This window comes from Catharus ustulatus, chromosome 5 (assembly GCF_009819885.2).
Source record: "Catharus ustulatus isolate bCatUst1 chromosome 5, bCatUst1.pri.v2, whole genome shotgun sequence".
NCBI classification, from domain to species: Eukaryota; Metazoa; Chordata; class Aves; order Passeriformes; family Turdidae; genus Catharus; species Catharus ustulatus.
Window position 1 is genome coordinate 18,053,367 of NC_046225.1, and position 24,647 is coordinate 18,078,013.

General features: G+C 39.3%; 1 protein-coding gene across 3 annotated transcripts in view; it reads right to left on the bottom strand.

Annotated features, from left to right (window-relative positions):
* Positions 1-24,647, bottom strand: part of SNCA (synuclein alpha) — a 67,044-nt gene that overhangs the window by 25,965 nt on the left and 16,432 nt on the right. For all 3 annotated transcript variants that reach the window (XM_033060931.1, XM_033060932.1, XM_033060933.1), the window contains exon 4: positions 23,461-23,606. In XM_033060931.1, coding sequence (XP_032916822.1) covers positions 23,461-23,606 — 146 coding nt within the window. The remainder of the gene's footprint in view (positions 1-23,460; positions 23,607-24,647) is intronic.

Consider the following 24,647-nt stretch of genomic DNA (forward strand, 5'->3'; position numbering starts at 1 on the left):
AATCCTATGTACAGAACAAAGTTGTTCTCCTTTAAACAGGTGTTCAGTGGGAGCCATATGAAACTTTGTGAACCACCCAATTAATGTGGTTCAGGATAAATATTTTTTTTAATTATTTTTTTTGGCCAAAACTCCTATTGTTCCTGGAGAAAAAGGAAGCCTTAAATTGTTTTGCAGCCACATTCCTTGCATTGCCAGATTTTTGCTGATCACTTTATTTGCTGACACTGCTTTTATTTTTTTTGCCTGTTGAACTATTTTTTTTTATTATTTTCACATGATGTTCTTTGGAAAAACACTAATTGTTTTCCCAGTTATGCTGCTCCCATCATTGCCTTAAGCTACAAGTTTTGTATCTCTGTTTTGGCCCCATCTCCTTCATTACTTAGTGTTATTTATAAACTCTGATATTCATTCATCTCCTGTGCTTTCAACCAGAGAAAAATAGCTCACTAAATGTTTGCAGGAGCCACACTACCTGTCATTCATTCTGTAATCCCTGGCACTCCTGTTCATTGTCCTTGGGAGAAGAAGAAAAGTTTAGGTGGAAAGCATGCAACATCCATGGCTTCTCTTCTGCTGAAATGACTATGTGGGTTTATTTTCTGTTCCTGCAGGATCTGGAGTTGGGCCTCAAGGTGTAGCTAAGCACATCAGCTGTGAGCTGCATGTTCCTCCTTGGGACATTTGGTAGCCACGCCACAAAAGCAAAGCTCTAGGGCCAGGCTTCACCAGGTAGCTGACACTGAGTTCAAATTGTTCACAGCAGGCTTGTGCTGGCTGAACATGCAGCCGCAGGTTTCAGTGGTGCAGTGATTCCTGCACCAGTTTCCAGCAGGAGCCATAAATCATCACTAAGATGATCTCAGAAGAGATTTTTGGCACACGTTGTGGCCATTTTTTATTTCCCTGCTACCCCCATTCCAATCTCATTTTGTCTTGATTCTTTGAGTCAGACTCTTTAAGAGTTTTCTCAGATCATTCAAAGAATGACCAAGAACCCTAATAAAACTTGCAGAATGATGTATCAAATTGTATTTTAACAGGGAATAACTTAATTGAAACATAAAAGATGCTGAACTCTAAGCAATTGCAAGAAGAAATTATTAAGCCAACATAGTGAAAAGCTCGCCCCCTCAACTTCCAAAACCACAATCATTCCTTTTGCCCTAATAGCTACAGCCTTTAGAAAAATCTCCATTTTACACACTCCTTGCTTTCTCTCCGTCACTCTGTGGTGGTGAAACCGTTAGTATCTAAAACTGAATGGTCTGGCTAAGAATTTTATCTTACCTAAAATAATGTTCCTTTTGACTTAAAGCTAACAATCTATGATGGTTTCCAACTCCCCACTTTGAGCTTGGGTCATACCAGAGAGGGGGAGATGCCATCCCAGTGCTCTCTCACTAGGGCCACAGTAAATAATGTTTTTTCTGTCTGACTTGCCCTCGTTTGTACTCGCACTGTTAAGCACTTGAAGTCCCCAGAGCCCCCAACAATTCTGTACCACATTTGCTTTGAACACAACAAAATCCCATCTTTCTAAGAGGCCTGAACAAAAGAAATCAGTGACCTTATTTCATTTCCTTTTCCCCAAAAGAGCACTAATTTCAGTGCTGCAGAACAGTACGTATTACAAATTAAGCAGTGAGAAATGGCATTCCCAACATCACATTGCACAATGCAAGACACTGAGATTTACTATGTTCTTCACAAGTCTTAACATACTGTACTCATCTATTCACAGAGCACTGAAGGCTCCTACATGTCCCCTGCTAACAAAGATGACATTTACGAGCTTTTCACCATGAGTCTTTTTTATCCTCAACTAATTTGGTCATGGTAGGAGTATGTCACTTATTTATGGCATGCATTTGGGTGGAGTGTGGGGTTTCAATCATCAGCTGGAGGAATTTTTGTTATTGGACATTTTGGCCAAAGCTGTGTTCATTTAAGAGTTGCTCAGAATTAGTAACCCTGAGAAGTCCAACTGGGAGCACTTTAGGAATATCTATTTCAGGATACTTCTAATTAATCTCAGATTAGACACCCTGAAGTTAGAATCCCAATAATGGGTTACTCAACAATTGCCTTGGACAGTGACCTAATTTTTACTGCTAAAATGACATAATCTATTTTATTGTTGCTGAGAGGGAACCAAAGTAATTAGTCGGTGGTTTTTAACAGGTCAACAAGCAATTCAAGTTTCTTTTACAGAGAAATAGTCAAAATTGCAGCGTTATCTGTGCCAAAAATAGTCCTCCATTGCACAGAAAGCAGAGGCTGATGGCAGAGAACTGCATCATTAAAAAGCTAAAATGTGTATGTTATTCCACTTTTTCTTGTAAACATTGCTTTTCTTTCACAGCCTTAGAGTAACAGCATCACATTGGAAGGAAATCTTCCCTCTACTTGCTTCGGAATGAGTAAAATAAACAGTACGAATCAACACAAACAAAATTTAAAAAATCCCAAGCCCATGGAAGTAAAATACCTTAAGACTTCTTGTAAGTCTGATTATCCTCTGACCAAATATTCTATCAAATACTTGACCAGATTTTAGGTGGTCCAAAATTGATGGAAGTGACAACCACTGGCACTTCAACAGCAAAAAGTCAGACTGGGTGAGGATTTGGGAATTGCACCAGAGGCACTAAAGTTGCTCTCACAGAGAAAATCAGTAACTCTCACACTGACTGAAATGGCCAACAACTACACACAGCTGAAAATCCTGCTCCTGGATGGAAGGAGAAGCCCAGGCAATAAAACACCAGAACAAATCTTGCCTGACAAGAGCGCTTCTTTTGCACAGAATCATAAAATTAGTGGATTAAGGGTGCATAGTTAAATTAATCAAGTTAGATTTTACCCAGGCAGCTGGTGTTGTACCTCAAAAATCCTAATTTAAAAATTAATTAATACTTATTTAAATAAAAACAAGGCCTTTTGAATCTAAGCTGTAAAGGAAGAATAACAATAAATGACAGTGTTTCAGTTTGAAGGAAGGTGTTTCATCAGTAACTAAAAGAATTTTTAAAAAATATCTTCCTCAAAAGATCTGTGATAGAAAAGAGTGTACTAGTCATAGATTTAAAGTAATAATGAAGTGGAAGAAATTCTGATTACTGGCAGAAGAACAGGAAGACAAAAATCTAAAACAGAATCTCAAACATAAAACTCCCAGCATTTGTCCCAGAAATAATTTGTTCATAAGCTTGAAATCTCACTTTAAAAAAACACCACAACTATTAGTAGCAGGAAATCTTGAAGATGTGAGCCAAGTGTAACTGTTACATGTGTAAAATCCCCAAAATAACCAGATGACTGCTCAGAGATGCCACAACTCCCCTTCACTCTGGCTGTCAGGTCAGAAAACTAGGAACAACAATTTAAAGGTCAACAAAACTAACCATCTCAGAAAGCTTTGCTACAAAACCAGCATTCAGCTAAAGCCCATAATACCTACAACTTGAAGACGCTGTCTTTACAATGCCTATTTTTAAAAGTATCCATGAGTAGCTACAGTCACACTATGCCATTACAAAATATTTCAGACCACTCATGCAAACACAGCTCTTGTAACCATTTCAACAGCATTCATCATTCCTTTTATTTGCATTCTATTATCATACATATGAGAAGCCACTGCAAATATGCACAGTAATGTATTTGTATAGTTCCTTGAAAAAAACAGGCTTTGTGAGCTGGGAAGAATTTCCATCCAAGAGCAAGAACATTCCGTGCAATCAGTGACCAAATGCACAGTGCAAATAACAAACTACAAACAGCACAGAGCAACTGATAGGCGGAAACAGCCAAATAATTTTGAATAATGGGCAAATTAATGGAAATTGAAATCTGTTCACAGATCATTTATGGACACAATAGCTAAAATTTCTGCATAACAAAGTTTTGAAATAAGTATTAGAAAATACTACAGGAAAAATATGGCTAACCAGGACCAAAAATGGAAGATGATCCTTTCCCCCTGCCCCCAGTTTCTTAAAATTATTCAGTCTAAGACAAGAACAGCACTGCTCTACTGGACAAGCAAGTCCCATAAAAATGTCGGATTTCCCCTTGCCCATTTTATTGCAAGGCACATATTTTTCAAGAAGTGCAAATAGAAACTCGGTTAACGTCAAAAAGAACAGGATGAAGAGCATCTCAAAGAGCTCAGATTTGATATTTCTTTGATCATCAACTTGACCTTTGCCTGCTGAATGGCACAGAGCTAAGGAATGATAGATCAGCTGTCTTCACAGATGAAAACTAAAGGACATCAAATACAGCCACCAGTGACACAATAAAAATCTTCAAGTGGGACAACAGCTGCAGAGGGTTACACAGATTGAAATAACTGCTTGACAAGTTGAGAGGAACCACAGGGAAACACAGCACTTTTCATGCAGGGGTTCTGATACCCCTGGTTCGGAAGTCCCTTAACTGAAAATCCCTCGTGGCATAAGGAAGAGTGAGACCATGCTCCGCACATCCTGCATCTCTGAGACAAGATTTGCATGCCACACCAATTTTTATAACTCTTCTTAGGTTCTTATATCTTATGCATTTATAAGCAAAAGAATCAAGACCTCTAATGCCCATTTTTTCCCTTCCAAAAATCAGCAAAATAATAACACCATAAGAAACTTCAAACATTTCAGCAATAGATGCAATTTCAGGAAGCATAATGGACCACTTAAATCTACATTGCAATCTGGCCCAATGCCGAGCACTGAAGCAGCAACACCAAAAGATGCAGCTCTGAGTCTGGACAACTCAGCTTAGTGTCACATTTAAATTTCATGCTGCTCTGTGCAATTCCCTTTTGCCTTGTATTAGAAGCTTTTAAATAAAAATGTTGTTCAAAGCTACCAAACTTTGTTTTCTTGTTACTATAAGAAACTTAAAAAAACTGAAGACAGTCATCACTCAACTAAAAATTTAATTAGTTTAAATTCAAGAGGACAAGCAATTCTTCCAGGTTGGGCTGTGCCTGACCAGAACAGATGGCGATAATATTTCTTTCAGTGTTCAGAAACTGTAGAAACCACAGTTTCTAAAATGCTTTATGAGTGCCGGTGTGTATTAAGCTGTAAATAGTTGCAGGTGAAGGCCCAGAGGATGTTGCAATAAACCATTTAACACTATCTGTAGGTGCCTAAATCAATACTGTGGTAGTGAACCTGTGCTTCCATGTCCATGTTTGGCAGACAGTTGACCAATTCAGGTTCATACCACTGACATAAACACTACTAATAGGACTAATTAATTAGCTCATATTCTTCTGCTTCTCAAACAGCAAGAGAAATCCAAGCTTCCTGCCTTGCATTTCCAACAGAGTAGAAGCATCTGTTCTGAAGATGAAAAGTGACATTTGCTTTCAAGCTCTTTGAAATAATCCCCAGGCTTTTCAGAGTGCAAGGACTAATGATTTTTGGATGTTTCAGGATCCTCTTCTAGTGAGCTACATTTCTGTCACATTTTTTTTCCTGGATAAAATACAAGTAAATCCCAATGCAAAAAAGCTTGTACAGCTGCAAAGCCTTGAGGGGTGTAATCCACTTGGTCCACCCAACTACACTCTATTGGATACAGTGTGACTTCAGACAACCATTACTCGACTTTTCACCCAACAATTACTAAACACCATATTGTGTTCTACTTACAGTTCAGACTGTGTGTGAGGAAAGCACTGTGGCTGCTTAGAGGATAACCCCTGTGACTCTGGTCCTTGCTTACATGCACAGAAAGAAAAGTATCAACACAGCAGGTTCAACTGGCCAACACCAGTCCCTGTGTGTTCCTCTTCAATGCAACCCACCGAGGCACAAGGCATCCTCCTCCCCAGCCATGCAAGAGGTGAAGTGATCTACTCTCCACAAGGATTGGACTCAAAGGCAATGCAGTTAATTCTGAGAGACTGACTAGGACTCATGGCCTCACCATCTTCTGAAATGGAGTAGGGCCATGCAAATAGGGTTATTTCTGCAGCACCTATGTCTGTCATGGCTGGACTGCTTGTTCAGGTGGTCTGGTATGTACTTTTTAACTATCTCTAAATACTAACTGGCACTGAATGCTTAATTCAGTTCCCCATCTCTTTTCTCAAACAGAAATAGACATTTATATGTGGCACTTGAGGCAATCCTGTCTAAATAATGTAACACACAAGGAAGAGCTTGTTGAGAAAAACATGGACAGAATGGTACGGCTATCACATCTCATGCTACTGCATGTGTGTTCTGGTAGCCAACACTCCAAATGCAGCCCAACTACTAAGAGGAGACAAATCACAAGGAGGGAAGAATTAGTACAAGCATTAGAAGACATAGTAAAAATAAGCAAGGCAAAATTCTTTCCCTGAAATTAAAAGTGTAGTTACTTTGGTGCAAAGTTTTACACATCTCACAGATGATTAAGAGCTGCACATCTACTTCTCTGAAATGCCTCCCTGTTCTAAACAGGTCTCCACCCTTGATTACCAGTAATAAAACTGAAAAAAAAAATCAATTAATCCAAACTCTGTAGGAATCACAAAATTCCCTCTGTTTCATTTCTATTTAAACACCTTTTTTTCCAGTGATGGACATGGACAAGGACCAAAAGATAGGCTATTCTAGCATTCTGGTTCCATAAAGTAAGTGAAAACTCAAAGGCCACCAGCTTTGTGATTGCCATTTCATATCAAATCAAAAACTCCCATCACCTCACAGTAATTGTCTGCTTCTCTGGCAGTATGAAGAGAACTCTAATAGCTTACTGTATTCAGAGTCTGAGGAAATTAAGAACCAAACTTCTTGGTTTGGGAAAGGTGGAAGGGAAAGCAGTTAAAAATAAAAAGACAGAAGAGTTCTAAATTATTACAGAGGTAATGCAGTGATCTTTCAGGAGGGAAAGCACATTACAAGGCAGTATGTGCCATCACAATAGACTAAATGCATATAGATACAATAGTACTTCAGGAAAGCAAACAGATGACAGTCTGGATGATCTGTCCAAGAGCATAGCTAACATCTGTGCTATTTTTTTTAATTGCAAAGCACTTCTGTGCAATGCTTGACTGATCATTATTTTATATATTCACAGCTGAAGAAGCAGTTTCCCTGACAAGAATATCCTGCTGCCTGGCATTTGTACTTTTTACTAATATCCCAATTATGTTACTACTGATGACCAAGAAATAAAATAAAGTATTCATTAAGAAATATGGCAGTGAACCAGATTATTATGAACCAAATTATCTCAGATTTTCAGATTTTCAGTCTACAGTCTTGAAAAACGAAACTATTTATATGGCATAATAAAGTACTCAAAGATCAGAACAATTTTGAATAGAAGGCAAAATAAAAATCAAACACCAAGTAAATGGAACAGGTTTTCTGTTGAGTAGGTTTGACTGACAAGATCATCCTTACTTGCTGTCAAAGTGTGACAGTCCACACTGAGGTGGCTGAGCAAGCAGTGAAATAAAAACTTACTGTCAAAGGAAGTAAGAAAACTTAACTGCCACCAGCTGTCACTGTACCAGCCTTACCCTCTTGTTCTTAGTCAATTCTAGTTGCTTTCAAGCCTTGCCAATCTAAAAAACATATCAGGTTGATTAAGAGTACAAGACAGAAGTGACAGCTGAACAGATAGCCCTTCTTCATGCAGCCAGACATTGCAAATGCGAACAAGACATTAATTTAACAGACCCTAACACCATTGTGCATGGTAAGACCATGATTTTATTTGCTGCTCTGTACTATTTGGATATTATCCACCTGCTGCTTGATGCCTCTGGAAGAGCAGCAGCCCAGATGATTAACGTTGACTCCCACAATGGAGAAGACAACACTCCAGATGCTATGGAAGAATAATACATGGAACAACGAAAAACAAAACATTTTCATGCCACATTTAAAGCCAGAAAAGTTATACATCCCATTTATTTCCACCCTCTAGAGACTTATTTAATCATTACTCAGTAATGCCTGGTGGCAAAACACAGGTTTTGCTTTTGTGTTGTCAAGGACAATTGCTACATTTTTTTCCTGTCATATACGATTTTACCGGATGATTGCTGAGATTATTAACAAAAATTTGAACACTGTATCATGCACTGCTTCAACAGTAATAAATAAGCAGAAACAACTCACAACTGTTCAAATTCAGAGTTCAATAAAAGCCCAGGTATGGCAACATCCCAAGGGCTAACTTTACTTACTGAAACCATGCACTCCTTTTAGTCAGCACACATAAAGACCTGACTGAGAAAGCCTACTGTTAATCAGAAGAACTACAAAATTACATTACTAGCATTGTTAAAATATGCTAGAGTTCTACCTCATCAGTTCTTTAAGTGTGTGCCTTATTTTATCTTATCAACATGCCCATTCACTTCTGCTTGTTTTTCCTGCAACCACCTGTCAAACCTTCCTGCATCCTTGAGCAGCCCCAGTGGCTGCATTTCTGTTTACCTGCTCACCTAAGCACTGTTGGACAGCTGAAGAATGTAAGTCTTAGCCTTGATGCACCTTTAGTTAAGGGGTACTAAATATACTAAAGCACTTAACCCTGTTTAGCACTCCTGAGTAAAGACAATCGCAAGAATTATGAACTCAAGCATGAGCATGTTTTTCCAGTGAGTGATTGTCATGCACATCCCAAGTCTTCCCAATGAGAGTCTACAGAACATGCAAGTATTGCACCTCTGGTCCCTTCCTTTGATTTTGGAACTGAAGCAATCTGTATTTCTTGAGAGAGACACATCAAGTTATCAGCCAAAACAGGAGCTTCTTGGTCCATCTCCCTGACTCCTTGCATAGCTTGGATCCTACTAGCAGCCCTTCCAACTCGTGCAAAACAAGTGGGGGAAAGAACTTCATGCAATGCCTCATTGTGAGGAAGGTAGCTCCTGTTAATCAAAGATTACTTCTGTTTCTGCACTTCTTTGCCCCCACTTCACAAATCAGTCTCAAATGCTGGCCCCAAGCAGAATGGCACTCTGTGAAAGTACAGTGTGTTCTAACACAGAGCAACCAACAGCTAGCTGGGTGTTTTGAAAGACAAGCCACAATGTCTGGGGATGAGCCAACCAAATTCCTGCCTCTCATCCAAGAGATTTAGAAAACCCCAAACAATCCAATGCATCTCAGATATCACAATCAGAAATTACATGATAGTGCTACAACAAGGGACATAGTAGATGAGATACTGCAACACAAAAGCTCTCCATAAATATGCTACAAACAGTAGCTGTAAACACAGCCATGATTTTAACAGGTACATTGAAATGCTTATTGCAAGCAGTTGACAGTTCATGTCAAAACAAAAAAATATGAATGATTTCAAGTTTTCTTCCTTCTGAAAAATGTTTGGTAAATGCTACGACAGATTTGTTTCTCTCCTTGAATGCCAGATACATTCAATTAAATGTAAAGAAAACCCTAAAAGCCAACTTGAGCTCCTACTTCTCCTGAACCATCACTATATTTTAATCAAGATGTACCTAGCCAAGCTGTAGACTCAATTTGTCCTGCATAGCCACTGTGAATAAAAGTCTTGTACCTGCTTACCCACAAACAAGCAAGGCAGCCTTCAACAGATTTACAAAAGTGAAGCTGAGCATTAGGGTAATAAAAGGCCTACCTTAACTTGCACACTGATGATTTGTAAGAAAAGCAGGAAAGCACCAATCCAATTCTGATCTCCTACCAGTCTTATCTGGGATATTGGGGCAGGAAGTGCCCATAAACACTGTATGTAAATTCTTAATACTTGGTTGAAACAGCTGGAATTTCCCTCCAGTGTCAATATCACTCCCAGTGACAGAGGGTAACTCCCCTTGCCATCCTGGCAAAGGGGTCATTGGTGTCTGTCAAGACACAGCAGTCACCCTTACTGCCACAGGACTGCTGCAGAGATCATGGCAAAGATCAGGGAAGATAATACCAGGGGGCTTGGAAGCAGAAAACCTCTAAGATCCCTTCCAACCCAAGTTATTCCTTGATTCTCTGATAGAGCAATGTGATGTTGTACTGAACTGATTAAATACTGGTCAAATACTGTGCACCTGATGGAAACCAAAAGGATAGGGCTCCTCTACAGGACACAAGAGTGCTTGTAGGACAGAAGGACCTAAGGCTCACATTTCAACAGGTTATAGAACTCACTGGACAGATTTTAACTCACTGGTAAATTTAGAAGGTATTCTGATTTTATTTTAAATCAAACATGATCAAACACAAAGCACATGGCTGTAGATTTTTCCTAAACTTAATAATCTTAATCTTTGAAAATTCCTTTTTACCTTCAGTCATGCATAAAAACCCAAGCAAATCCAAGACCCTCAGAATCTGATAAGTTTCCTTCTCCTTGGGGCAAGGGGTACTAATTAGATGAGCTAGTGAGGTGTCAGTGTACAATCTAGGGACATTCAGGTGGATGTGATGGTTTGCACAGAGCTCAAAATATGCCTCAGGCATTGAGGGGTAGAACATGAAAGCAGAAGTGGAGGACATGATATGATGGACCTGTACAGATCCTTTCAGGTAATTTGAAATCGTAGCTGAATCTATGTCCCTGTAAAACAATCACTCAAATGCCCTGCTTTTCCAAACTACTCCAATTTTAAGTGCCAGGACAGATATTTAGAAGTGGTAAGCACTCACAAAACTTTGCTACAAATAAGTTTCTAGGCAATTATCAAAGGGATCAATATTAGGACACATGCAGAGCACTTATTAAAAAAAAAAAGAATCTAAAATGCAATGTCCATCCAAGGGATTGATGCTTAGTATCAATGTTCACCAAAAAGGCAAAACATGAGGCTGAAATATTCAAGTTCTAGGGCAGCTTGACTTCTCAGCCACCATTTTGCGGGCAAAAGCTGCTGGGTATAAGACAAAGGTAGAATCCATTGCACATCCCATATCACAGTTTGGGCCCTTCTTCTGCATGCTCAGAAGCAGAAAGATTTCTGGAGAGCGAGTTCTGTGTCAGCATCTCAAGGAGACAGGATTAGATGTTGCCTCATAGTTCTTGAATGCGAGGGGAATCAAGAACCGCCATCTCTCATACGTGGCCTCTCTTTTGTCCTCTCACTCATTCGCTAAGGATCAAATATCCCCTACTCAGTCCTTTCCATCCTTCCTGAACTCAGCTCATGCCCACCATCAGCTTTGATTCCAGAAACAGACTTTTGCTAACTAGAGGATGCAGAGAAAGGTTGGGTTTACCATCTGTCCCAGTCAAATCAGTTACTGTTTTTTCAGGCCAACTTTCAATCCAAGACAAACAAGGAAAACTTGAGTAACCAAATGTCTTTAAGTCTTCATGGAACATGTTAAATGAATGACACCTTGCCCAGCTACGATTGTCCGTTTTATTTCAAGCACAACCATGTTCTCTTCATGTAGCCTGCATCCCAGGATGAATTCCCAAAGAAGGCCTGCAAAGGCTTCTGTTTAGTTGCTTCCCTTCCCATAGTGTACCACACACAGTCTAGAGGCACAGGGCTCAGCTAAGGAACACAGAGAGTGGGAAAACAAGAAAAAACAAAGCCACCACTACTCAACTGTCATCAAGATGTTTACATTACTTCAAATAGATTTCAAAGCAAATCTTTCAAAGCTTTGCTTTCTTAATGTGGTTTCATTACTTCTCCCAGCCTCCCCTATTTCTCAGTTTGGACAACAGCTGGCATTTACAGAGTCCAACCAGCTGCATTATAGAGTGTACATCCGAAATGTAGCTCAGGGAAAAATCTGCAGAGACAGCTAAGACTTAAAAACTCCATCTCATAGATGGTGTGTAGGAGGTGGAAAGAGGCACTGCTAAATCTGTTACCTTCGCTGTGAATTATGAGTACACCACCCCTTCCAAAAATAGACCACAGAGGAAACGTTATTCTGGTGACTGTGAAAAAGCAAGCTCACTGCTCTGGCTCAGACATCAGGTCAGCTGTATGTCCTCCTTCAAAGCTACTGCAATAGCTATTACTGCAGTTATTTTAAAAAGTAAACACATGGAATCTATTGAAAATAATGATGCTTAAAAAAATGTACCCTCATTTCAAGAACCTGTTTTACAAATTCCACACTAACAAAAGGTAACAACTGACATAAGGTTCCTAGTGAAAGTTTCCATTTTCCACCTGTTGGTCTGACAGCCTGAACTGCATTCTATCACAACTACCATCACTAATCCCACCTGCCTCCACCTTTTAAACTTCTGCTATGCAAATATGTGCTCATCAAGCCTGTCTGCATGCTGTGGACAAGGAAGTGAGTTTAGGTACACTGGTCCAGCACCATCAAATACAACAAATGTGCTTCAGAAAAAATTCTAAGACCACAGTAAGGATGAGGAGAAAGGAGGAAATTTTTCTTCTATCTGAAGATCCGTGTGAAGCCAGTGACTTCACTCTTGACCTGTTAGAATAATTTTCTCCAGAGAGGGAAATTAATTTAGCCTCCAGCTATGTTTGATCTCTGACCTTCCTGTACAAAAAAATTTGCATAAAGTATGTCTGAACTCAGTCAGTTTTGTCTTGAGGGATTTGTAAGATGATCATGCACAAAATTAAAAATGACCCAGCCATTAAAACTGACACTACTAGGAATCTGAACAGAATCATTTGCTCAGACCAACCATATGAAGTATTAGCTAAGTCAGACAGGGGTTAAACAAGCATCTGAGTGCAGTTCTTACATGGCTAAGATATGCTGGTTGTTAAGTAATGAACTGAAGTGTTTGATGCCACTAGTGTAATGTTGTTATTTTTAATTGACATAAGTATATTCATTAGGCAAAGTGCAAGTGTTTCATGCACACGTTATCATCTTTAAACTGAATTACGGATATAAATTCTACCAAACTGGTCAGCAACTGCATACGTACTTACAATTAATACACACATTTCAATACCTTTTTAATATTAATTTATTACAAATTATTAGCTTAATAATTAAAAACACTTAAAATTAGAAGCAATCAGAAGCTCACAGTGAGTTCTCAACGCCACAGATGCTAACAGGTTTTACCGCTTCCAGCCTCCTTTCGGAAGGTTCACACAAAATCAAGAGAACCTACCAGTCTCAAAAGTGCTTTGTAACCCAGCTCAATTACCCTTGTCATTTCCTTCCCCAAGTATATTTTGCATTACAAGCTGTAAAAATCATTTTCTTTAGATGTGATAGCTTGTTTCAACCACTGCCTCTTGCCTTCTTTCTCTTTTAGAAATACTGTCTCTATGGGTAAGTAGAGATTTCTCGTGACTGATACACAGCCTGACACCTTAATTGAATTTTTCACACCACTCCAGGGCAATGAATGTTTGTTTTGACCACAATGAACCCTTTGGGCCTTAAAACCATCACAGGGAATTAGTAAGGAAAAAAAAATACCACATATCTTTCTTACATATAGGAGCACATGAATAAAGAACCACATTACACAATTAAAAGGTATAGCAGAGGTCAAACAAAGAAACCCAGAGCCTTTGCTTCATCCCACAGCCCCTGAGAAGAGACATGACATAATACTGGCAGGGTATCAGCTGCTCTAGGTGATGCCCCTTCTACACAGGATGGAGTGGGAGGTGGGACAGAGGGATTAGGCTGCTTTAAAGGCACAAATTCTGCTTTATGTGCTTCTGAAACAGAGGTAGTTACAGACAGCTCCTCTTTCTGTTCATAACTAACCCACCAAGCAGAGTAAAAGTAGCTCTATACTGATTGAATCTCCTCATCTTGAGCTTGATTTTGACTTTTCTGACCCAAGCCTGGCAAACCTCCAGGGTATGTGCTAATAAAGCACAAGGAAATAGCTCTGAAAGCTAACACCAAAAGCTTGGAGGGCAATCAATATGTCCAATGCACTTCAGAACCAGGCTTTCTGCCTGCTTCAGTCTTGCAAAAAGCATATTTTTTGAAGGACAACTTCAGCAGCTTACACCTCCAGTTTCCTCGCAAGGAATATTTTGCATTAGACAAGCCACTGGCAAAAAAAATGTTTGCAATCTAAATGTTCAAATGCATTCCTAAGACATTCAATGCAGCTTTGTCCAGTAACTAATTCCAGTGTCCAGATATACCATGGAAACTTTTGAAACACTCTGAGACAAGTACTTAAAAACTTGAAAAATATTACCCATCATCCATACTTTCCTCTAACAAATTAACACATTTGAAAACAGGTGAGAGACAGAGTTTAACAACAGTTTACTGTAGAAAAGATCTCTTTCATTATGTCCTAGAAGCTTCAAAAAAGTCCCAGACATCTGGCTATATCCAAGCTTTTATCTATTACTCCACAGATTCTTTAGGAAGTTCTATCAGTGGTTAAAACAGCTATGAAAATGTTGTATATCCTATGACATTAACCAGTACTCTGATATAATCTTCCTTTCTTCTGATAGTAACAACAGCACTGCCAGTAATTAGGTAGTCCAAATAAAGCATCCCATCTTATTTCTTCCATCCTCCCTCTCCCTCTCAACCCACAGGATTTCTTTGGGAAGGAGATGACATTGGATTGACGTACTGAAAACACAGATTGATCTCTATCTCCACAAAGAGGCATTTACACCACATTTCAGTTCTTGAAATTAATACAACCTTCATCATCACATCAATCCAAGACCCCAGTTTGCTACTCATGCCTATTAAACATCCTGCTGCAGTGCTGTGCTGAATAGACTGGCAAAGATATTGCAGTGCTTTGCCAAAATGTCATTTCAGCACCATAAACTTTCACTGCTAGCTAAAAAAACCTGCCAGCTGCAGTCCTTGGCTTTTACCACATCAGCTACCATCACAAATCCTCTGGAGACAATGACTTCCAGAGAGGTACAGGATGAATCACATTTAAGCTTACCTTCCAAGGCTTACACACTCCTTCTTGGCCAGCAGAGGAAATTAGCACTGAAGTGTGGCAGAAGATGCTAAGGAGACACTTATGGTAAACTGCTAATATTTGAAAGCTTGTAAAACCCTTACCTTAAGTTGCACAAAATTGTCACTTTGCCACATGCCCAGCTATCATGGGTTACATGAAACTATTTCCCATCTGAAATTGCTGAATCTTTCACACAAAGTGGGCAAGTACAGGAATAGTTGGCATGAATATATATCAGCCCCAAATGAACTTAAAAGTATTCCTCTCACCAAGTAGCACCTTCCTGAATATTTCACATAGGCTTGGCAACTACTTAGAACAGGAAAAAAAAATTCTGTGAGCACTGCATGAAATCCCATAGATGGATGCATAGGAAAGACTGGGACACTAAGAAATGGGACACTAAGCCTGAGAGAATCCCATAATGCAATGCCATACCTACCCAGAGGAGATCAACACAGAAGCCTGGAATGTGCTGTGGGGGCATATTAGGTATGCTACAGGTAAACAGATGAAGGATATAAGAGGTGCAAGGGAGACCAGAGTAAAGAAAAGGGAGGAAACAGAGCATAAACCCTTATAATAAATGCAGAGGGCAGACTCCTGGCAAAGGATAGGGAATGTCTTTTGCTTTTCCCTCATAAGTTAAAGAAAAAAGAAATTAAAAATTGTGTTCTACTTGTAGATTTTACAAATATTATCTCATTAGCATGACAGGAACAATTCCTAGTGGAGAATGTGTTTACCCTTCTATCAGCTGGCAAACAATTCCTCTTGGAGACCAAGGGAGATGGGCATATTCAGTTTAAGATGGGAGTACTTAATTTCTCCAGAGTCCAAGACAAATCTGAGACTAAGCAATTGCTAGAAAACAAAGAACAATATAATGCCACCCAAAAGCTCCTTAACTCAATCTCTCCACAGGTAATTAGGAATACATTATGGTCAGAAGTAGTGAAGAGAGCAGATAGACCCTGAATATCAGTCTGCACTAAAATGTTTTCACAGCATGGAAGCCATTAGGAAATCAGGAAAGCTCACAAGACCTTTATATTACACTGACATTTGCTCCTGAACTAATGAAGAGCAGAAATCTCCAGGATATTTTGGTAACACCTTACAAGTCTTCTTTCCTTAGGTTCTGCTTAAGTCACAGGTATGAATGCATGGAAATTCTTTGACAGAGAGAAAGAACATGGTCTTCCTTCAAATACTATTGTACCCTCTGAGAAAAAATGTTGGCTACATGCCCCACAGTAGGAAAAGTATTTTCTCTGCCAACCAGGGAGGTCAAGCATAAGTTGCTATTCAAAATTCTGCCATCACTTCAACGCACTCTTCAACAAACACAAAAACTCTAGCACTTCCATCTGCAGTCACTGATTTTCCACCTTCTGTTTTTTTCCCCATGCATTGTTATTTTCTGTGCATAATCATTTCTATATTGTCCAGTCTAACTTTAAATATTTCAAACAGTACTGTTCAAACTGACATAAAATTAATCTACTCACATCCAGAAGTGCTACCAAAATGTGCACATACCTGCAAGAAGGAAGTGACAGGCAAGAAAATCTTACAAAGCAAAAGAAAGGTAGAAGAAAAACATTGTATTGCCTTGCTGACATTGTAGCTTCTGTACCTTTCCTATTAACCAGCATATTTTCTGTGAGCATCATTAGCACATTCCATCCAATAAAATTTCCTGTAAACATTGGAGTCTGATTGACACACTCCACACTGTTTTTTACCATGCCATTAGGCAGTATCAACATATACTGAGCTACATATGGGAGGCTTATCCATGTGGAAACACCAAGAGAAAACAGAACTGCATTAATGAAACTGCATCAAGTGGCCTCAACTGCAACGTGTTTCCAAAATAAATTCAAACCACTAAATCAAAGCCACTTTTATTCCAAAACTCAGAATTCATACTGGATTGCAACAGTTTCACAGGTTTACTGACATTCATACCTCTGTACAACCTAGATGATTCATGAGCTTTCCTGTCAAAAAAAATACACGTGCTGTCAGGAGGAGGAGATTGGACTCTGTACAAAAAGCAGATTCAAAACTGCAACATCACCTGCCTATGGGTGCCTTACAATTCATAACAAATCAGAGTTTGCTGTTTCTAGAATATGGATTAGCTTTATAGAATGAATTTGTTATAGATATTTTAGTACAACACACCATCATTGATTCTGAGATCAGTAAGAAAATCTCTACCAAAATAAATCAGTCCAGTTATGCTACAATCAGAGATATTTTAGCTCACTGACAATTCCACTTCCTTCAAGAATTTAAAGAAAAAGCTAACAAAGACTTTCTCTTAAGAGGGTCTTCTGTGAATCAGCTCCTGAGCAGTGTGGATCCCCTAATGGGAAATCTATCCCTCATTCTTCTACTTTCAATCAATCTACAGACATTAAAAAAGGAAACACTGCTAATAGCTGCTAAATATCCTCTTTGTTTTGCAGCAGTCACTCATACATTATGCATAGATCAAGAATAAAGCAATAAGGGAAAAAGAATACCAGACTGTATGCTCTGCACATTGTGATTCAAATAGAAATTAGAGAGCAAATGTTGTCTGACTGATATTCAGCTGTGATTATCTGAGCAGGCCTTCTGTAAATCACCTGAACCACTTTGGTTTCCTTGAGGAAGACTCTCAGAAACCACCTTTTGCAAGCTTGCAGGGCCAGGTTGATGGGGCATTGAGCAGCCTGGTCAAGTGGAAGGTGTCCATGCTTATGGCAGGGGGTTTGGAATTAGATGATCTTAAAAGTGCCTTCAAACCCAAACCATTTTATGCATCCTAACCACTGCTGAAATTGCTCTATACACCAGTCAGGAGCGTCACAACAAAACACTGCTGAAGCCCACCCTGAACATCCAGAAATCCCATCTCTCTGCATTGCACAAGACAAACTGGCACTACTTGCCTCAGATGTAAGGGGTTAGACTGCCTGGCAGGCCTGCCAGAGATCAAGATTATTTAATATATTTAATCAAACTTACCCATTCTCTACTGTGGCTTTTATTAGGGCATAAAATACAAGAATTAGTTGAGGAGGGCAATTAGATGCTGTACCCCTAAATCCTGCATGCTCTACAGTATCTACAGAAATATTTAACTCCAGAAGTTAATTGGGTGGAAGCTATTTCTGCATTTGGCACATCAAAATCTTACTGAAGTTTCCTTGCCTAAATCAAGCCTTGATGGTTTGCTCATACTAAATGCTCTGGGAGATCTGCTTGTTCTAACTAAAGAACAACAGTTTAAGTCTCATGCAATTTGGACTTACCATCCTGCTTTTCATTGGGGTCTATCAACCTTTTGGGACACATCTGGCAAATAGCAAAAAGTGGAATGCAAAGGTAAAATAAAATCTCTAATTGCTGTTCTGAAAAAGGAAATTGGACATCTCTGCTCCACAGATTTTCCTTTGTGTTTTTAGCCAAGCTTTTTGAAATTAATTGACTAAGTTCTAGACTGGACAGATGGGGAAAGGTGATCCTTCAAGTCAAGCATCCTGTACAGTACACTGAACATTAACATGGTCAGAGAACCAAGAGATCTTCATATTCTATCAAAATACATGGTTCCACCTACATTCAAATTCTGAAATGGTTAGACCTACTTCTAGATTCTTATTTACAACAAAAAGTATATTAAAACTAATTTCAAAAGTTTCAGGAATTTTCCATGTGGCATGTCAGTGTTATGGCACTGTAGCAAAGAAAATACACTAAACAGATCTCAAAAAGATAAAGAGAGACAAAACAAGAAAACGCCTGTTGAAGTTTTTCAATTATCAAGCTAAGAATTTTTATTGTATGCAGGTAACAAGGAGAGTGTTGGGGACTTTAATGTTGGTATTCAAACTTTGGGAACTGATACACAAGATAACTTAAGTGGAAGTCAAATTTCATGCCTAACTTATTTCTGCATAAGATTTCTACAGAAGGGTTTCTAAACTGATCTCTGTTTCTAAAATCAAAGTGTAAGCGCAAAACTTCAAGATTTCATATTCAGCTTTTTTTGTTTTTTAAACTACAGATGGTAACCAAAATTTCTTTGGGAACACACAGGAATCTCAGTTTGCAGCAAGACAAATCAAATATTTGAAATAAGTGGTATCACATTTAAGAAACTGGTGCTTAATAAAGCAGAAAAGTATCCTTCCTTCTGCCACTGAAGGACAAATTTTCAGAGACACTCACAGGGTTTGCATCCCTTCCACTAGTAAGATTTCCCAAATGAACAACTAACAGATGACTGGAGTACACTGGGGGGTCTTAATCAAAACTGAGTTGCTCTCACCAAAATTAAAAGGTGTTTCATCATGTCTTTAGTCTCAGCAATGCACCATGTCTCATGAAGCTTCCCTGTAAGAAGGATCACAAAGGTTTCTATGTATTTCTATATTTGATTATGGTCATTCCCCAAAGTGGATTCATACATCTTGGCTCTGAACAAAGTATAATGTCTGGGGAAAATTTTGTTGGTTCACAAGATTAGCTGTTCTAGAAAAGAAAAATAGTAAGACAAGAAATACTCCAAACCTGTGGGTTCCACTGCACTGAATGTTTATGGTATGACACTGTTTGAATTCTAAGGAATGCCAGGAAGTGCAGGGGGTGGGAAGGGGAGATACAGCAAACTTGTCATTGCTTTTCTCTTCTATATTAATTCTCACATTAAATGCAATTAGCAAGGACTCCTGGTTAATTAGTATTTTATATAGAAGAAAACACATAATGCTGAAATTGTCAGTCTTGACACAGAGACTTTTTCACTGAAAACTTTTTAATTAAACCAATGAGTTGTATTACCTGCTCTGGAAGTGCAACACCTACCTACTTGTTAGCTGCTACTGTAATTTTGTGTTTTCAGTGCTATTTACTGCAAATGTGTTAAATTAAGACACACAAGGGGAAAAAAAGGATTTAGCACATAGGGGTACCAAACATGATCCATGCAAAACACAAAAATCTTAAGGACAAGACCTGTTTGTCTATTTACTTTAGTAAAATCTACAGCACATGAAATCCATATGACTATAGCATCATAGGGTACTCAAAGAACCTTGACATTTCAGTTTGACTGCTAGAACAGTAAAAAAATAAAATTACAGTAATTTCACGACCATAAGGCGCACTGGACTATAAGGTGAACCTCCCCGGGAGTCAGCAAAATTCGCAACTTTGTAGATCATATAGGGCACACTGGACTATAGGGCACATTTTTTTTTTGCAGCAAGGCTCTGCCCCAGCTTCCCCTGCACAGTTGCTGGTCGAGGCCCTGCCTCAACCTGGCAGCCATTGGCCCCTGGGCCTGCCTGTACCCAGCAGGGGCGGTGCCGCAGGCCCCCTGGCCCAGATTCACCCGGCAGCCATGGGCCCCTGGGACTGCCTGGAACCGGGAAGGGAGGCACCATGGGCCCCCAGGCCCGCCTCCACCCGGCTGCCGTGGCACTGCCGGCTCCCCCCACGGCTCACAGCTCACACTTCTGGTTTGGCAAATTTTGCAACTTTGTACATCAGATAAGGCGCACTGGACTATAAGGCGCACTTCTGGGTTCGAGGGAAAATTTTAGTCAAAAGGGTGCGCCTTATAGTCGTGAAATTACTGTACTCAGCATAGAAATCACAGAAGTTGGCAATTGTTTATTCTTGAGGTGCCAGGGAACCAAATGACATTGATTCCGTGAGGTTAAGAACTTCAATTTGTGAATTGCATATCTGAAAACAATAAACTTTGTAACCCATATTTTGTTTTCACACAATATTATACATTAGGTACTCGCTGCTACACCCACCCTCATTTGTATCCATACATTCAGGTTGACTTCTAAATAGAACATTCATGTTCATCTCTTCATTAAATGCAACTATCAATAGTTTTTACTTTTTAAAAACTAATTTAGAAGACACACTGGTACACAAAACACACAGGCACACAAATGTTTTGCTGTTCAGTATAATACTGCTTGCAGGACATGAGCCCTTTTATAGCTAATTTGAGCCTACTAACCACCACCACCCGGGCTGTGTTTAGCAGTGAGCTTCTCCCAAAGCAGAACTCCCCCAGGCAGCCTCAGACAGGCACTCTCAAGTCATCCCTGTCTCAGCTGTGACTCCACACTGTCTGCTTACACCAGCTGCAGGGCAGGTGGGTGACAGTGGGGTGTCACAGCAGCCTCCAGCCTGGCCTCACTCCGAAAGCTGCTTAAGCCTGTGCTTCACGCTCCAAAGCACACCAGTTTTTAAGGCTGCACTAGGGCAGCTTGGAGAAACTTCTCAAAAAAGAATTTGACCAAGAATTGGCTACCTATTTCCTCTGCATGGGTATCACTATCCACAGGTAAAAAAACCAAACCTACAAAATTAGTGTTTTTAATTAAGCTGAAATACAAAAGCAAACTTCCATCATGGCACAAGAAAAATGTCAGTCACCATGCCAAACTGCAGGTTTTCACACAGGCAAGCAGCCTTAGCACACACAACCTTACATACACAAAGTTGAAATTGATGGACATTGCACATACTTTGACTTAATGCCTGGCTGGCACCTTCTGTTACCTCAGAAAGACTCATATTGCTTCCTTCAAGGGACTTGTGTCCCTGCTACTCAGGATGGCCACAACCGCCCTACCCAGTTGTAGTTTACCTGGAAAATCCAAGCAAAAATCTATCCCATGTGCCTCCGAGCTGCAAAGGAAGGCAAACCTACTAGGTTTTAAAATAACTTTACGTGACTCAGTTTTGAAATTAACATTTTCTAAATGGCTACTCATCTCTTGCAAAAGCAGTAAAAGACAGATGCAAGGCAGTCCAGGAAGAGCCACTCATCAGCTGCATGGCCACACTGCATAGATGACTCAGTCTAAAAATATCGGTATCGAGCCTTAAATGAATGATTTTACACATCTAAAGAACAAAGCACCAGTTCAGAATAATGGTGCTATTTATAGGAATAATATGCATGTACATTATGGATGTTCTTTCATTTCACAGGTGTGATTTTAATCTGTTACAGCCATCACGACTTATATTTAAACTTTACCATACAGAGAACAGATTTAAATTAAAATCAGCAGACATTTGTTTTATACTTAATAATTACAGGGATCTCTCTCTATAGAGAGAGATAAAAGGGCATTAGTTATGGTCAATACCAAGGGGGGTAATTGTGCATTACAGCAGTGATGATCCTTATTACATTGAGTTTCAAGAGCTGTGAAGAGAAAAGAATATTCTCAGCATAAAACTACGCAAGAGCTTTAGCAGAAACGAAGGGCAGAGACTCCTGTGACCATGCCATATTCATGTATCCCCTGGCAGTTCATTAGATTCTCCATTTTGCAAATCTTCCCACACAGCTTTTATGAAGGTCCATGACCACATCAAAAGCAACATTTTACTTACATCTGAATAAAAGAGGACTAAAAAATCCCCCAGGAATATTGATTTGAAAGAGAATAAAAACTGCTTGCAAGATGTTTTCAAGACAATCCACCACAGTGAAATGAATGCCTACCATAACGCAATATCCTTTTTTGCTCCCCATAGTAAAGCACCAATAGGATTTGTCAGACAGATAGGACTACACTTCAATAAGGATAAAAAAGACCAGTTTTTAAGGATTCGATTTTTACAGCTCCTCTGGACACTAACTGCAAATAAGATATACAATAGAACTTCATGCTAAATTCCATGAGAGCCATTTTTTGTGTAAATACTAAATAGTCTTTCTAATCCTATTTTTGTCTAATTCTTAAATGCTCATATAGAAAACAGCACAAAAGGAGGTATTTGCCTCTTCTGGGTTATTTTTGTCTCCAGAAAAACACTGTACACATTTTGGAAACCCTCGTTTGGAAAGCCTGGGGTCAATTTTCACCTAGTGTCAGTGGAAGAATATAACTACAGTGTATGAATAAAAATACCTACAAAGTTTTATAGGATGACCTATAGCAAATGTAATCTGAATACTTGAGGCTATTTGGAGGCATTTTGGAGATAGTGTTACTGTATTAATGACTTTCCAGCTAGATCTTGACTTCAGATGAAGTGTGTCCAATAACCAGTCAGTGGATTGGTACACAAACCCTCCTCTCTACAACTAGAGAGGATACAACTTGTGCTGTTAAACCTGAGATTTACTGTTTGACCTTCTGGGACTAGCAGATTGCTTTTCAATCCCAAATTACTGGGAAAAACAGTTATATTTCCACAAAACTATGCAGCTATCCTATAGCAGTTGGCATCCACTAGAGGCTGCTGAGTTCAGAACCACCACTAGATCACACTAAACCATGATCCAAATTAACTAAGACATTTCAGAATAGTAAAGTTCCATGCCTGATCATACTCAAGTTCCCAGATCCTGCAAGTCATTTGAAATGCAAGCTATAAACAGCAGACATCATCTTTGCTGTTCGTTTGGCATAACGCAACTCATCCTCCATTCATATGGCTGAGAGACAAAGTGCTCCATCTGCCTCCCAGTTCATGAGCCCCTCATTGCTCACTTCCTCACCTGAAAAAGACTGCAAACAAACAAACCTGTTTGGCCAGCTGATCCTTCTTCACCAAGCCAGTGGCTGCAGCTATGTTCCCTGCTCCTTCCACCGTCTTTTGCGCCACCGCCGTCACTCCTGTCACCACAGCTCCCCCAACATTAGACACCTGCTCTTTGGTCTTCTCAGCCACTGAGGAGAAGCAGAAGATGGAAAAACACATTATGCCTCTGGGGGCTGTAAGTTTTTCAGAGAATTTATCACTGACAGCCCAACACCATGAAAAGCCATAAGGCCATTACATTTTCTGTACCCCAAGTGGATCTTAAGAAATTAAACTATCCATCTGGTAATGCTGGAGCTGCAGAGGTAAAAATAAGCCTTAGCAGGGGCTCAATTTCTTTCGTGTGAAAGACATCTGACATTTTCATTCATGTCTAACTGCACTTTAGGGAGGAAAAGTCATTATTTAGGCACATTTATTATGTCCATATCACCATATAATATATCCTAGTTTGGAAATGCATTCGAATCAGTCTACCAAACACTTGCTGCATGCAAGACAAGATTTTTTTTTGCATTAAACTCAACTCATGGATCATTATTATTATTATTATTATTTTTATTTTCTAAGATATATTTCATTAAAAATCAGACCTATCAATGCTCAACCAGAAAATTACAACCAGAACCTTTTAGCTGACTCCCTTGAGATTTTTGCCCCAATGCTGATACATAATATACTAATTTAAAAAAAGACTGAATGCCAAAGCAAACTGGATTAATAGCTAACTTCCAAGCCCCAGGGAACAACAACTCATTTAGCCTACATATACATCAGCAGTTGCCATTCCACCTTTCAGAATATCACTAGGGTTTTTCTGCTCATTCATCCCCAAGGGCTCTTTCTGACAGCAGCTAAAACTACAGTGAAACTGCTCTAAGAAAAGGGATGGAATGACTTCATGCCTTGAAGTCACATACCCAGATTTTTAGCAAAACACACATGTACTCCTCTAAACAAGGGAATGTTTTTCAAAGACATCCATCATATATTTTTGCCATTCTAGCTAATGCTATACTTTGCTTCAGGCTAAATCGCATCCGATGCATAAAATGTATTCATAGCTTTATCTGTATCCATTATGAGCATGGGATAGATACTGCTTGAAAGTTAGGTCACCATTTCTGAGTCATTTTTTGGGAAGCCCATTTGAAAATTAGACTTTCTGT